Source organism: Leptodactylus fuscus, chromosome 7, assembly GCF_031893055.1.
Source record: "Leptodactylus fuscus isolate aLepFus1 chromosome 7, aLepFus1.hap2, whole genome shotgun sequence".
Lineage (NCBI taxonomy): Eukaryota > Metazoa > Chordata > Amphibia > Anura > Leptodactylidae > Leptodactylus > Leptodactylus fuscus.
Window position 1 is genome coordinate 12,902,795 of NC_134271.1, and position 16,728 is coordinate 12,919,522.

Here is a 16,728-nt window from a genome sequence, read left to right on the forward strand (position 1 = left end):
CTCACTTTTTACTCAGTGGTGGGTTGGATGATTGAAGGTTTATTCATCTATTGCACCTAAAGCCACATTCACACAGTCAGTAATTAGTCATCACTGCAAACGTTGAAACCTGTGGGTGAAGTATACAGCACAGCTCATCTTGCTCTGTGGGTTTGAGTTGCTGCGAAATGGAGAAAATTTGCAACAGAAAAATTTAGCTTTTCAGCAATGCGTGGTCTCACTTTGCAAAAGCACCTCTGCAGTTTTGATGCAGTCCTTCCTTTATATTTCCCTATGCCTTTGCATCCGTTCTTAGCTTTGTCGCAAAAACTTGCAACAAAAATTTGCAACAAAACTTGCGACCAAAAAATTGCAAAAAACCAAAAATTTTCAACAAAAAAAACAAAACAAACAAAAACAGCTTTTCTGCAACATCTGGCTTTAACCTTGCAAAAACATCACTGCAGTTGTTGGAGTCAAAACCTGAAGTCTCTTCTGCAAGAGAAAAACTAGACGTCCTCTCTTTATAATTCTCCTTCCCTTTGCATTCACTCTCCAAAAAACTGCAGCAAAAACCTCTGTGTGTGAACTCAGCCCTACGTTGCTTACAGCTAATCTGACATTGTGCGTCTCATCTGTACTCAGAGCACATTCCCTATAGTCTTATACATGTGATTTGAGCGAGGCTCAGCAGAAGACGCAGCATCATGGATGGGTGTAGCTCTTTGCAGCTTTTCACTTCCTGTTCTGTCGACTCAGGAAGCAAAACACAGCAGCGTGGAAAGTGAAAGGAAATCCAGGAAGCTTTCGGCAGACTCCAGGCCTGAGCCAAGATAATCCTCCTTGTTCTGTGCAGAAGAGGGATCCCAAGTGCCCGAACAGGAAAGGTGAGACCAGGAGCACTTGTGGATTCACAGGGCGTGCAAGAAAAAAAGTGCAAAGTGCAAGGAAATCCAATCTAGAGAGACAGACAGATTAGATTGTATCAATATTTCGAGGAAGATCGACTAATTCATGCAGCAGCTCATGAACTGATCCATTGACTACAGCTTCGGAGACAAGTTCCATCATGGCCAGCGCAGCAGACGAGACCTCGCAGATCCCATACGATGGCACGTGTGATGCCTGCGAGCCCGACGAAGCCGAGGACGCCGTGGTCATCTGTGACGACTGTTATTTTTCTTACTGTGATTTGCACGCTAAGGAGCACAATCAGAAATATCCATCCCACCGGGTCAGAGACTTCTCCGCACCATCGCCCAAGGAAGAGACTTCCAAGGTAGAGGAACCAGAGACCAAAACCAAGCCGAGCGGCACTTCGGAGAGGAAGACCTGCCCTATACACAAGCAGGAGCTGAGCCTGTACTGCAAGGACGACTCTAAGATTATCTGCGTCCTGTGCGCGGTGGCGGGAGACCACCGCCAACATGAGCTCATCACCCTCAACGAGGCCTACCAGCAGATGAAGGTACGTGGCTGGGGTGGAGTTTGAAACTAGGGGACCATGGGTTGGCAAAAGCTAGACTGAAAGCATTGTAGTGTATCCTGCACCGCTGCAGGTGATGTCACTCCATGGAGAGCACCCACATGGGGTATGTTCACACTGCATAATTTGTAGACGTTGAAAAATTCGGTTCAAAAGCAGAATTTTTCAGTTTTACAGAATCCGATGCAAAATTTAGAATCTGCAAATTTTACGTCAAGTTCCTCACCAGCCAGGTGATATTTTTCCGCCTCCCATTGAGGAATGGGTTCCTGTATGAAAGATCAGTAGCCGCTGGTCAGCGAGGCAACTGCTCTTACAAAAGGGGTAGTTGAGCTGGGTAAAAGCAAAATATTAGAGACTGACTGTGGCGTAGTTCAGTGTGTTATCTGGATTTTTCCCGGATAGCGCACTGACCCATTCATTTCTGTCAGCCCACCCACACAACAGTGAATTACACAGTCCTACGTGCGAGCCGACAGTCCGGGCCACGAAACTCAGGATGGGTTCCTATTCCTGTCCGTTTTTGCGGCCATGCTTTCACGGCTCCTACTCATTGAATGAATGGGGCCTTTGAAACTCGGCTGTTGTACGGGTGACACGTGGATGACATCCATGGGCCAACTCTGCCCTTCAGTTGCAACCAGCAGTCATCTGCAAGGGGCCTAACGTTTAAAAGGGTTCCCCTGCCTAAATCCTACTTGCAAACAGGACAGATTCCTTGCATGGCAACCTGAAAGTCGATACCATTTGCAGAACCATTTTTTTTGCAAACATTTGGCACAGGTTATGTGGGAAAACGTTGAGCAAATTTTTAGGTGAGGTTATTCCCCTATTTCCAGGGCCCCCTCCCCTATCTTATGTATATCACAGCTCTCAATTGGTTGGCTACGCTCTATTTTGGGACATGGTCAGTACATAAAAAGTACACGACTATATGGAGAGAGAGCCCAATGGGTGCTGGACCATTTCACCCAAGACATTTGGCCATTCTTCCAGGAGGTCACCTGTTTATGGGAGTCTCCTGGATGTTCTGGGAAAGTTGACCAGTATGACCTAAGGGTGGATTCACACACTTTGTTCTGAATCCACCTATAGCTTTGGCTCAAAAATCTGCATTAAAAAATTCCGAGTCACTTAGCACCCCCATGACAAGCTGATTGAAGGTGTTGACGAGTGCTGCGGCCTCTCCTTTGAGGTCATGTCCGTCGGTCATGTGGTCAGTTACTGACATGTTACTGTATGTCCTGACTTTAATTCATCTGCATTTAGAATTGAGTATATTGGTGATGTAGTGGGCCGACCTGAGGGGACATTATATGTGGAGGCCATATTAAAGGGGGCATTATACTGTGGAGGCCATAGTAAGAGGGTCATTATACTGTGGAGGCCATAGTAAGAGGGGCATTATACTGTGGAGGCCATAGTAAAGGGGGCAGTATACTGTGGAGGCCATAGTAAGGGGGGCATTATACTGTGGAGGCCATAGTAAAGGGGGCAGTATACTGTGGAGGCCATAGTAAAGGGGGCAGTATACTGTGGAGGCCATAGTAAGGGGGGCATTATACTGTGGAGGCCATAGTAAGGGGGGCATTATACTGTGGAGGCCATAGTAAGGGGGGCATTATACTGTGGAGGTCATAGTAAGGGGGGTATTATACTGTGGAGGTCATAGTAAGGGGGGTATTATACTGTGGAGGCCATAATAAGAGGGGCATTATACTGTGTAGGCCATAGTAAGAGGGGCATTATACTGTGGAGGCCATAGTAAGAGGGGCATTATACTGTGTAGGCCATAGTAAGAGGGGCATTATACTGCGGAGGCCATAGTAAGAGGGGCATTATACTGCGGAGGCCATAATAAGAGGGGCATTATACTGCGGAGGCCATAGTAAGAGGGGCATTATACTGTGGAGGCCATAGTAAGAGGGGCATTATACTGTGGGGCCATAATAAGGGGATATTAGACTGTGAGGGCCATATTTAGGGGGATGTTATTATGTGGGGAGCCGCAATGAGGGGAATCTTATACTGAGAGGGTATTATTCTATAAGAGCTACAACCAGATATTATACTATATGGGGACCACAAGGAGCAGGATACCATGTCGGGGTGACTGATGGGGCATTATGCTGTGTGAGCGCACCAAGGGACATGGTTGGAAATGGTCGAAGCCAAAGCGGATTAGGATGGGCTAGAAGCTTTGGCTTATAATATGTAAATTCATGCTGTCATTGACGTTCCGCTGCTCCTCATATTGAACGAGTTTCTATTCTGCTTTTTCGCTTATACGACACATCTCGCGCTTCACGTTGTTAATTGAGCCCAGTTAATGACAAGCGAATGTCGGGACGACTTCTGCAGCTTTCATCTTCCCCACTGTCTCAGCGAGAATGTCATCGCTCAGCGCTTGTCATACGCTACGTAATAAAACCGTAAGACTCCGCTTTGAAGACCCGACGGGATTTTATGCAAAAAACACTAAACATTCTATAGGTACGTTCCCATTTTTAGTGTATTCTGCACAAATAGGATAAATTACTTAGTCCTGTTGGGGGAGGGGACGCATAAACTATTTGCAATGGCGACTTCGACCGTGCAAAATTAACTAATGATGATGAAACTGGTCACACTAAAATCTAGCATGTCACAATAACCTAGATGTCGCGACGCAACCACATTCAGTATCAATAGCTGTGATTTAGCAGCTCGGTATTGTGAACTTTACATGACTTGGGCATTTGATATCACATGACCTGTTTATGACTCAGTCCCATTCAAGTGAATGGGCTGAGCTGCAATACCAAGCACAACTACTATACAATGTATGGCACTGTGCTTGGTAACTAGATAAGAGGGCTCACGTATAATTCCATCACCAAAAAAGTGAGAAATTTATATGAAATATGTTGCCCGCAGGTCGGACAAAGCCGCCATGTCGCCGGACATCACAGGTGACATATGCGAGGACATCCTGAGTCCTTTCCTTAGGCCACTGATTGACATCTGTGGTCGCGTGTAGTGTGACAAGTCTCGGGGCGCCAAGCAGGGGTGAACCTTCCTTTTTCGCCGCCCGAGGCGGACGACAGAATCCACCGCTCAGTGACGCTAAGCCAGTCCAGGACAGCTTGTCCTGGACTGGCTTAGGTAAGCAAAAATGCCCTCCCCGGGGCCCTGGCGGTCGCTTCAGGTCTCCTCATGGGAGGTGCGGCGCTGGCGCCAAGAGACCGGACTCTGACCTGGGATATCAGAGAACAAGCGAGTATGGTTGTTCTTTACACCTGCCTCGGCCTCCAGAGAACAACCCCTTTAATGTCCAAACTAGGCTGTGTCTTTAAGGCTAAGTTTACACGGGGGGTGTAATGGCGGATTTTGGCACCGAGAGTGCCGTGGGGAGCCACATCACTCTCAGGCCAAAAGCCAACTGTCGCGGCTTCCGACAGTCGCGGCTTCCCCCTCGTGAGTAGGTTCAAACAAATGGGCCGAATCAGGAGGTAGCTGCCGCGGAATCCGCCTGAATAAAGGTCAGCCCGCTTCTTTTTTCCGTGAGCGGTATGTTGCCACTCAAAAAAGTAGCCTGGCGGTCTCCATAGACCACCATTTTGAGGGGGCAGATTATCACGTGGATTACGCGCCATAATCCGCCCCCTCTGTGCCCGTGTGAACGAGCCCTAAAGGGTTAATAATACTCGGCGCGCTTAAAGGTGACGAATGGCGATACGTCGCTGTAAGAAATCCCAACATAATACAATTGATATGCCAGGGCGTAGCTGAAATCGTGGCGAGGAGATAAGATATACATATCGTAGAAAACAAAGCCGAGGCAGTGAATAGGTACAAAACTGCTCGCATGCAGATAATATAGAGACAAGTCGCGTTGTCAGCTCGCTACGCTCACAAAACCCGCTCCGGTTCGGTGGCAGATAACCATCTCCATTAGCTGGCGCTTTCTGTACCGCGGATAGAAACACGGCTACTAATGGAGATGGTTTTATCTCTTGTATGTTTTTATGGCACGGTACAAAGTGCTCGGATTTTCCGCCTCGCGTAGATAAATTTGGGACAACGCCGCGCAACCATCGGCCCTCTTATCTGGGGCACTACAGATCCTAGGATTTCAATTCGCTATAGACGTCCGACCTATAAGCCTCTTTTGTTGTTCGCGGCTTCGGAACCTGTTTTATAAATAAAGCTATTGAAAGGAATCGAGAAATGAAGCCAGCAGGGTACACAATGGGTTTACATCCCGCGACATGTCTATATCATCCTGTATTTGGGCTTCTTTTACTCCTATTTTATAGGTTTATAGGGCCGGACGCTCATGAAATTCGGTGTCTCATGTAGGTTAGTCCTACGTGAGACACCAAATAGGGAGAATGTAGTATTACGTGGCTCCGATGTACGGCGTCCAAAATACGTGAACTATATAGGCCGACAAGAGTGAGAGACCCGGCTGGTTCAAAGTGCGGGTCACAATATGGAGACCCCTTCTGTAAAGTTTTTGTATTCCTCTTTCCTGTTAAGGGACCTCCAGCCTTACTAGCGTAAATGATACTTGAAATCACGGCGTAGATTTCGGGGCAGGCGCACGGCCCGGTCCTCCACCGCCATTGAAAATGGCCGTCTTCATAAATGCCCCATGGCCAGGACAAAACTTTTGGACAGGGTCATGCTCCCCCATAACCGCTGCCAAAACAGTGCCCATGTCCTACAGTGTTCCCAATAAACACTAGCATACCTCCCAACTTTTGAAGAACCAAAAGAGGGACAAAATGTGCGCCGCGGTAAATTTAGCCCCACCCACTTTTGAATTGACTCCGCCCATTCTCATTAATTTTTTCATGTGCCCGCACACAGTATAATCCTCCTACAGTCACCCGTAAATTGTATGTTCCCCCTCTATCTCTCCCCCAGTTTCATATACACCCTTCATCTGCCTTCAGAATCATGTCCCCTCCATCTCTGCCCCCAGATTCATGTCCTCTCCATCTCTGCCCCAGATTCATGTCCCCTCCATCTCTGCCCCCAGTTTCATGTCCCTCCATCTCTGCCCCCAGATTCATGTCCCCTCCATCTCTGCCCCCAGATTCATGTCCTCTCCATCTCTGCCCCAGATTCATGTCCCCTCCATCTCTGCCCCCAGTTTCATGTCCCTCCATCTCTGCCCCCAGATTCATGTCCCCTCCATCTCTTCCCCAGATTCATGTCCCCTCCATCTCTGCCCCCAGATTCATGTCCTCTCCATCTCTGCCCCAGATTCATGTCCCCTCCATCTCTGCCCCCAGTTTCATGTCCCTCCATCTCTGCCCCCAGATTCATGTCCTCTCCATCTCTGCCCCAGATTCATGTCCTCTCCATCTCTGCCCCCAGATTCATGTCCTCTCCATCTCTGCCCCCAGATTCATGTCCTCTCCATCTCTGCCCCCAGATTCATGTCCTCTCCATCTCTGCCCCCAGATTCATGTCCTCTCCATCTCTGCCCCAGATTCATGTCCTCTCCATCTCTGCCCCCAGATTCATGTCCTCTCCATCTCTGCCCCCAGATTCATGTCCTCTCCATCTCTGCCCCCAGATTCATGTCCTCTCCATCTCTGCCCCCAGATTCATGTCCTCTCCATCTCTGCCCCCAGATTCATGTCCTCTCCATCTCTGCCCCCAGATTCATGTCTCCACATCTCTGCCCCCAGTGTCATGCCGTCCTCTCCTTCATCTGCCCCAGTTTCACGTTCCATCATAGTGTACACATTACACTTACCTTCTCCTCGTTCCCCCGCAGCTCTCCGCGCGCCTCTCTCTCTCACTCGCACACAGTTGTAGACGCGATGTGACGTCATCACATCGCATCTACACAGCCAGTAGGCGGCGTTCAGCGGCGAAGCAAGGAGCTGAACTGTGACAGCTCCTTGCTTCAGCCGCGTATGTGTTCAACTCAGATCTGCGTCCTCTGGACGTAGATCTGAGTTGAAATCGGGACATGCCTCCCTCCAACCGGGACCGCGGGACACGTCACCAAAATCGTGAATGTCCCGCGGAAATCGGGACGGTTGGGAGGTATGCACTAGTTTGTGCCCCCGGTGTTGTTCATTGAGATGTAACCGTAGCAACCGTTTCCCTTCCGACTCTATTTACGAGGTCAGATACGCCAACGCTTTCAGATGGTGATGACGATATATGAAATCTATAAAATTTATGTTAACTTTAATTTTGTTGAACTTTTAAGCGGACCAGGGGGTGAGCAAGGGGGTGTGCGAACCTGTACACGTCACAAAATGGATCACGTGGGTCGTAGATCTAGTAGGTGGCACTACCTTGTCTGTAGGAGTGTTAGGCCCCATGTACACGACCGAGTATGCATCCGTTGTAGGGCTGTGTTTGCAGAGGAGTGGATCCCGTTATGCATTAACACCTATGGGGGGCTTCTGATTCATTTTGCTGAGCACGACCAGGATAGGACGTGCTCTATCACCATCGGAGAAGAAGCCATCTTAGAAGTGAATGCACACTCAACCCTACATCGGATGCACACTCGGTCTTGTGCATGGGGCCTTGGTTGTGTGGTCTGGCCGCACACTCAGAGCCTTGGCATTTTTGGGGTGTTGCATTGTTGAAGTAGAGGCTAACTATGCCTCTCCTATATACAACCCTAACCCTCCTGGTTGGACATGGATACAGCAGGTGGTGCCTCATACTGACTGTTATAGGTGGCAGTGCCCCCTACTGGAATTAAAATCCCACAAACCCACGTCCAGACCTTATTATAGTCAATGAGCTCTTTCCAGATTCTTTGTTGCCACCATTACAGGGGCTGTTTGTCCATTGTTCTGCTCTTGCAATGGAGACAATGTGAACGTGAGCTTGCTTGCACCTTTTTGCCTGCTGCGATGGTGACCTCTATTCTCTTTCCTACAGAACAGAAAACCTGTCGACCTGAAGCTCGCCATGGGTGATATGATAGAGAAGCTAAAGGAGAAGTGCGCCAACTCCAAAGTAAGTGAGGGAGCACGCATGTGTGTTGCCCCTGTAGTCGCGCGCCCCGCCGCCTCCGTCTGCCGCTTTCTTTTGCTCTTTTCCATTATTACATGCTGCCGGGGAATCTGTTATGAAACACTTAACTTGTAGGGTTTGGAGACCGTTCAAGTAGCGTCTTTGCTCCTTTTCAGTCCTCTGTCGTCTCCTGTATAATTAATGGCTTCATTGGGGCATGTTTAATTCAGTCGCTAAGGAACGCAACAGTCACTTGAGCTGCCGCAGACGGCAAACATGGTACAGAGAAAACTAAAATCATCCAAAGTCATCGAACCACTTATATTTCTTAACCTCCCTCTCCTCATGGCGGAGAAGAGATTTTCTATGGTTTTCACCCTGCGCTCGCTGTTGGCCCCCGCTGAACAGTCCATTATGTAGAAGAGAAGTGGGGACGGAGAAGTGACAACTGCCACCATTGTCACCCTCTAGGCCCATTTATCAATTAAATTTAAAGGGGTTGTGCTGTTAAGGATGATTACCCCTACCCAGAAGACAGGAGAACGGGGGACCAAAAGTCCACCTAAGGCTCCATTGACTTGCGTGATTAGCCCTCCATTGACTTCTATGGGGTTCCCAGGACTGTGCTTATCAGTTCTTATGACACCAAACAATTGGGGATTCATCTTGGACAAGCTAAAATGGCAGTTGCGGCGTGCATTGCCCTAAATTATTATACTCCGAGGTGTCTTCAGACCCCAGAATATAATAGGTTAAGGCTCGGAGGAGGTGAAAACCAAAAAAAACATTTATACTCCCCTTCCCTTATCTCTTTTGTGATATCCGGCGCTCTCCCGATGACGTCATGAGCCTGGGGCACCGTTGAGGCCTGTGATTGGGTGACAACAGTCACATGGGCGTGCCGGGTGTCATGACATCATAATATTTAGCGTGCTCATGTTCCTGCTTAGGCCCAATCACTGGCCTCAGTGGTGACCCCGCGAGCGTGATGTCACCAAAGAGACAAGAGAGAGCGCAAGACACCATGGAGAGGCCAAAAGAGGTTACAGAAGGTGAGCTGCCGGGCCATTAAAGTGACTACTATTTGTAAGGTGGCTTTGGCCACTACATTACCGGAACCCCTAAAACCTATGTAAAGAGTAGCTTGGTCGTTGAACCTTCCAGTGCCGCAGAGCAAAGTCCTGCCCAGTTCTTCCATTTTACTAATGCAGCAGGCTCCTCCATTATTAGATTCATCTCAGCAGGAGGAAAATTTGAGAGAATTGATGTTATTGTACATTTCTAATTGACGTGTGATTGATCTGGTCAGACGTGTCGGGAGGTTTCCTCACCGCTCTGCCCATAGATGGATTAGGTCAAGTGGAAGGTTCTCTGTACGGCGAAATTCTCCAAAATTGCAACTTGAAAGTAATTGTAGGACAGAAACTGGTGGGTGGTGAAGTCTTCGCTCTCATAGATCTGCGGGATCCACTCGACACAGCTTGAGAGCAATGCAGATTCCATCCGTAAACGCGTCGCTGATGGCGGGAGGACTCCGGTGCCGTGCATACAGTGAACGATCCAGAAAATAGTTGCAAAAAGTCATTTTCAATTACATAGAATCATCACAATGGCAAATTTACCAAAACGCGAATGCCATATTATGACCTATATGTAAACCGCACCCCTTTCCAACAGGTTCCGCACACATTATCAGCAAGTACAACCCTTTTAATGATTTTTTGCATTAACCCCGCCCTTTTTGATTTGTAAGCAAAATAGGGCAATAAAAGGAATGCACCAGGGTAAAGTCACTTTCAGCCATTTTATCTCAAATCTTCGGTTTTTCGATATTTCTGGCTCTTACAGAGCTGAGATGATAATATCCTGTCTATTCCTTACAATTTATGCCAATATACTTAGGGTTGGGATTAGAAAATGGACAAAGGGGAGGGGCTTGTACTGCAGCCAGGTGCCTTACAGTCAAAGAGAAGTTTGTGAGAGAGTTGATCTGCTGGGACATGTTGAGAAATGAGCTGGATAGACAGATAGACTGGTGTAGTTATAGGGGTCAGACTCACAGTTGGGACCGGGCCCTGAAGCCAGGAGAGGCCACATGTTACCCTCATTACACTAGGGCCGAATAAACTTCTTTGATCTCCTTTCTGATCCCCTTTGGATGGTGCATTGTAAATGTATTCCCCCTGCCCCCTGATGCCCTATAGTTTATGATATACACTGCCTTCTACTGTCAGAAAGGAGAAAAATAACACTTTAATGGTAAAAATAGCAGTTGGTCTGCGGCATATAGTCAAGGAGGGATTCTGTGGTGTTGGCTGCAACATAAGTTTATGGTGGGCACCAACAGAAAATGGGAGCATGCCCGGGATTTAAAAGCGCAGGAGCGAGACTGGATGGAGAATGGAGTCGGTTACAGCAAGTGAGGAGGAGGGCATAACGTAGCAGAAGAAACGGAGGGGGCATGGAAGAGATATGACGCAGGGGGGTGCTCAGTGAGGGAATGCCCAGGGTGCTCAGTGAGCATCATTAGTATAGGTTTTAGCAATATTTAAGAAACACGGGAGGGGGATTTCTTTTGAAAAACTAGTGTATACAGGCATATCAATAGCTCAAAACACGTTTTGGCAATGATAGAGCCCCTTTAAGGGGCTCCTGAGTTCACAGACCCATCCAGCGATGATATTTCAAGAATTTTAGGGAGATTTCCATGCAAGGTTTGGAATCTTATCTTTTGTTTAGAAAAGGTGAAGCGGCCTGGAATGTATAATGGTGTATGTCAAAACCAAGGTGAGGAGTGCAGGTTATAACTGGTGTGTATGAGGAGTGTCCATGTGTGGGGGAGCTGCGGAATTTATCTGTGATGATGAAGATTCTGCCTTGTGGAATATTCTGCAATCCTGAGAAACACGTACACCTAGGCGGCATCTAGGACGTCTTCTCCAACTTTTTTGGATCCTCTTTGGGCCAGATCTGAGACCTCATGGGCCTGTAATTGAGTCACATGGGAAATGCGTCTCATGTGACTGCTGGGGCCCGATCACAGGCCTCAATGGTCCTGAGGGCCACGCTTATGCTATGATGCTTGCGTGAAATCATGACATTGGTCCGCACCCCACTTGATTGGGCCTCAACAAACCCTGGGGGCCTATGATGTCACAAGAGTGGCCGGAAGAGACCCAAACAGGATCAAAGATGGCGGGGATGTGGCAAGGGTGTCCAGTAGAGGAGAGGGTGTTTTTTTTATTTTACTGCACCTTACCGAGACCGCCATCTTTAACAAACCCGACTTGTTGTACGAACCCGTTTGCTCATTGCCTTGCATATGTTGTAATGTCTTCTCTTTCTGATCCCTCATAGATCACACGGGGCGAGCTGAAGGTTTTTATACAGAAAGAGTTTGACCACATGAAGAAATTGGTGCACGAGGAGGAGAAAAAGGCCTTGCACTTTGTTGACCTTAAGGAAGCCGTGGCCTCTGCTCATGTCACCGAGGTCCTGGCCGAACTCAATGTCCACATGTCCAAACTAATGACTGAGATGGCGGAGATCACCCAACAACTCAACAGCTTCAACCAACTGGTAATGGATAAACCTGAGGTAACCATACTCTGGGTATCTTATCTCCATACTCCTCTTTCTAACCCTACAGCTTGGTCACGTCAAGACACTGAGGTCTTCAGAGTAGCGCTGACTATATTTTGCACGTGCAATTTTCACTCTGGCCACTAAGCCTAATAATAGACTGATACTTACCAATTCTGTAGGGTTCTTATTTGCAGCCATTACCTCATTTACATCACAGATAGTATTACAATAGAAGATAACACCACTATAGATAACACCACTGAGCCATCATTACATCACTATTGACAATAGATGATGTCACATGTCTAGAAAACTCTCCCATAGACTTCAATGACTCGGCTCCAGACTATTGCTGCCTATGGACATAAGACTGCTGTAAAGCATATCACTAAATGATGTTAATAGAGCGGAGGAGAAACTTAGGCAAGATGGCCGCCCCCAAAATCATGGACAGAGAATAGAATAAAAAAAAAAAAACTCTAAAAACAAAAAAATTGTTAATGGGCACTCATCCCTGACTATGTGTGTGTATGGGATTACATGATATTACATGTGATCACTCCATACAGCCCCCTAGCCTGAGACATCAGATGGCGGCTCTAATGGCGGCCTGTCAAGGATTATCCTGCACCATCCGGGGGGGATATAAAGCTTTCCATAGATGCACAGATAATATGGGTGACAGGACGTTCACGTGGATAGGATGATGAAAGCGGTGTTCTCCGCAGGGGGTCAATATCTGGGACTCCAACTTCCTTTGAGCTTAGTGCGAATGTAGTGATCAGAACTACAGTGTTTTACAAGAGGAAAATTGTTTAGATCAAAAAGCAAAAACTCTCAGCGCACTGTATGTGGATGGCTCTAAGCGACCAGTCTGCTAAAGAAGAGAGAAAGTACAAGGAAATACACAAAATACAGGAATGGGGTAAAATTTAACCCAAAATTCACAAAAATAAATATATCATCTAAAAAATATCACTATATACGGTGCAAAATATCATCAGTACCAACAAGGAATTATCTGTGCAATGTAAATGTAACAAAACTGCATTCTGTGACACAACATGGACCAGTTTCAGGTCTTAAAGGGAGTGTGTTACCAGACACAGCATATGAACACAGCCCTGCAGATAGATAGGTTAGGGTCTCCTGAATCAAACAGTGTTTACCCCATGTGAATCGTTGCCTCGGTTGCCGAGTTATCGCCGTTTTTGTCCATTTATAGATGAGCCCTTTGAAGCAACAAGGGCGCCGCCATTGTTCCAAATAGCTTATTTGCATATCGTTAAAACTGTGATATCTCGGCAACGGAGGCAACGATTCAGAAGGGGAAAACACTGTTTGATTCAGGAGACCCTAACCTATCTATCCGTGGGGCTGGGGTGATGCTGGATCTGATGACCAATATCCCTTTAAGTTGGTCTTACACCTCCAGTAGTGAGCAGCTATTCTTCTTGATTTCGTGCTTGCAGATCCAAGATAGGCATGCTTGTTTTCTGAATTGGGACAGGTGTTAAAATTCAACGTTTTGGGGGGGGAGGGAGAGGAAGAGCTGGCTCTGCTCTTCTCTATTTGGCCACCTTTACTAATTTGTCCCGTTATTCGTATATTTATATCTTCCAAATCACATGAATTTTTTAAAAAATTTTAGGTTTATTTTTCGATTTCCCCCCCACACACACATTGTTGTACCAGAGTTTTATATACTGTGATTTGTCTCTGTACGACGTCCCCCACCCTTCCCCAATACAAACCTGCTAATTTAAATTTTCCAAAAATTTTCCTCTTCTTCTATTGCATAAATTTTCTTTTCCTTTCTTAACCAGTCTCTCTCTCTCTCTCTCTCTCTCTCGTTTATTGTCTAGAATCCTGAAGAAGACGACATGTAAGTCTATAGATGATATTTTTCCTATATAATGTAGACTTGTGTTGCATTTTTGGATATTTTTGATTTTTTTTTTTCTTTTTTTTCACCACTAATGTAAGAAAAAAAAAAAAAATTGTGACACCTTCAGAGCACATGCTCACACTCACTGGGGCAGCTCTATACTAAAAGTGTTAACCCTTTATGCCTATCCCTCTTTCGCCTTCTCCCCCCTTATCCCTTAAATCCGGCCATGACGGCAGCTGGTTAGTGTGACTCTCGCTGACGGCTTTCCACAGTAGAGCTAAATCCGGTCCGGCCGAAACCGTTGTTTGTAGGAGACAGAAATTCCAGGGTTGTAAGTGGCTTTCCACACGGCAGGGTGACAGCGTGGCGAGCAGGGATTATATCGCCAGCTTTATCCGTCATCACATGAGAGGGCCCCCGCCCTTCGCCCACAACACCCGATTTACTGGTCTTCACCCTGCACTTTTAATCCTGTGAGAGCCTCTAAGTGGCCAGAACGCACAGGCTATATTTGTAAGCCGGGCAACTGGGCCCGGGCCAAGGCACGATACACATAACCAAACATGGTGCTCGCCGGACAAGGCCATTTCATAACAATATGAGGGAACGGAGGAGATTAACTCTTCCATGTCCAGTGATGGGTACATGGATACTTTGTAGGAAAAAAATAAAAAAGTAAATTTAAATAGAAAAAAAAATAATCAAAAACATTCTCTAAATTATAACATTTTGATCAAAACATTAAAAAATATTTTCAAAATTGTTCAATTTTAATAATATTGTAAGTTAGCAATGGTTTATCCGCCATAGACACTGTGATAAAGCTGGTGCATTTTTAGATTCCCCATATATTTAAAGTTATCGAATTCAGATTTTTCATACTTGTCCGTATTCAGGCCTGCAGAACTAATAGGAACGTGAAGCGACGTGGTGTGAATGAGACCCTATACATGGGTAATGTGGGGAGGGGGATGGGACGCAGACAAGAAGAAGTGATAAACCAAGAAGCCTTGACGGATCAATATCACTCACTAAACAGGGCTGGGGGGGGGGGGAGTGATTGACATCAAATGAAATTAAGAGCAGTCAGAGTGATGGCGCGGGTGTGAACAGTGATCTATATAATGAGCAGTTGGCATCTTAAAAGGTAATGGCACAGACATGACAGCGATTCACGATCGGTCCTGGACTCATCCCATCAATACTTGGTTTATTGTCCTAGCTTGTCCTTAAATGTTGGATTGGTGATGAATCTGGTCACCAAGTAGGTGTTGTAATGTGTGGGAGACATTCTTAGGAAACCCTTGTGTGTGGGCGAGCATTATCCTGCGGGTGCCAGGTGTCTGCCCTGCCATGAGAGACAACACATGTGGCGGTGGCAGGATGTCCTGCACGTATCGCTGAGCTGTTGGAGTCCTCGTACTGCTAGTAGGGGTGACCAACTGTCCTATGCGATGGCTCCCACATCATCACACCAGCAGGGGGCAGTGTGTTGCTCCACAGCACAGGCAGGATTGAAGCGATCACCACTAGGCCACCATATTCCAATCCAAGAACCTGGACGATACGGGCCCAGTCTTTACAGTCCAGGTTTCTTGTTCTTGACACCACTGCACATGAAAGTAACGGTGACTCGCTGTCAAAAGCAGGACATGTCATGGGCACCATGACACCAAATTTTTGTCTGCCAAGCATCAGGAAATGGGGTGTAATGAATGCGCCCCCTCTGTCTGAATGGTGGACAAGGAAACTGTGGGAGCTGCTCGTGCTTGTCAACGGATCAAATGGTCCTCTCTATGGTGGTCTGTCTGGGCCGTCCAGAGCCTGTTCACCATATGGGTGTGCCCTCACTTAACCACTACCCCAACACCTCTTAGACGTCATAGATGGCGGCAATTTATGGAAATGACCATCCTGCTTCTCTCAGTCCAGTGATGCGCCCCTTTTCAAAGTCTGTCAACGGGACAAATTGTCTTCTAATGTGTTATAGAGGCGTGTCTTACCAAGAGGTACACTACCCAAAAGTAGCCTCTGAGAGCCTTTTTATAGGGCAACAGGGGAAGCACTTTAACGCCATCTTGTGGCAAACCACAGTGTCTAATCAGACTGCATCAATCCAACATTTCTATCAGGATGCAGTAATTTTTAAGGGGTTAATACGGTTTTCTATGACACAGTCTGCCGTTACAGGACTGTATACACTTATCAGGTCATGATCATTCAGACGTCTGTTTTCTGCAGTATTTTTTATCCACGTCCTAGTTTTGCAGTTTATACCATGTTTTATGTTCTTCCTCCCTAATATAAGACGTGGCGCTCGGCTGTCAGTGCCGCTCGTGTCATAGTAATCTGGATGAAGTGATGACCACAAGTTCAGAGGAACCCAAGGGGGGTGCGGGATGTTGCGCTGTCACTAGACATATGTGTGTGCGGTGTAGGACGTGATTCTGCCGGATATCAGGGGATGAGCCATCATATCTCATTACAGTAACACTATTTCCATCTGAATGGATGAATATTTATCTCGTGAAGGGCCCAAAAAACAAGAAACAAGTCCATTTTTATTTCTAGAATTTATGTATTTTATTTTTGAAAAATTTTTGAAATTATTTTTTGAAAAATGTAATATCCAGGGCAGGCACTCAGAGTACATATGGGATCCATAGGCTACAGCAGAGGGCCCTGCGGTACTCATTTGTCTGATGGGTCGGAGTAGAACTCCCAATAACATCAACCGAAATATGCAAATATCAGACCCAGGAGCCAAAAGGGGCTTAAAAATGTCAAAGGCCTAAACCCAACCATG

The 16,728-nt window shown here is 46.8% G+C and overlaps 1 protein-coding gene across 1 annotated transcript in view; it reads left to right on the forward strand.

Annotated features, from left to right (window-relative positions):
* The first annotated feature begins 668 nt into the window (after positions 1-668).
* The window catches only part of TRIM44 (tripartite motif containing 44), a 49,350-nt gene continuing 33,290 nt past the window's right edge, over positions 669-16,728 (forward strand). The window contains exons 1-4 of the mRNA XM_075281073.1: positions 669-1,447; positions 8,372-8,449; positions 11,804-12,043; positions 13,897-13,916. Of these exons, the coding sequence (XP_075137174.1) occupies positions 1,049-1,447; positions 8,372-8,449; positions 11,804-12,043; positions 13,897-13,916 (737 nt within the window). The 5' untranslated portion in view covers positions 669-1,048. The remainder of the gene's footprint in view (positions 1,448-8,371; positions 8,450-11,803; positions 12,044-13,896; positions 13,917-16,728) is intronic.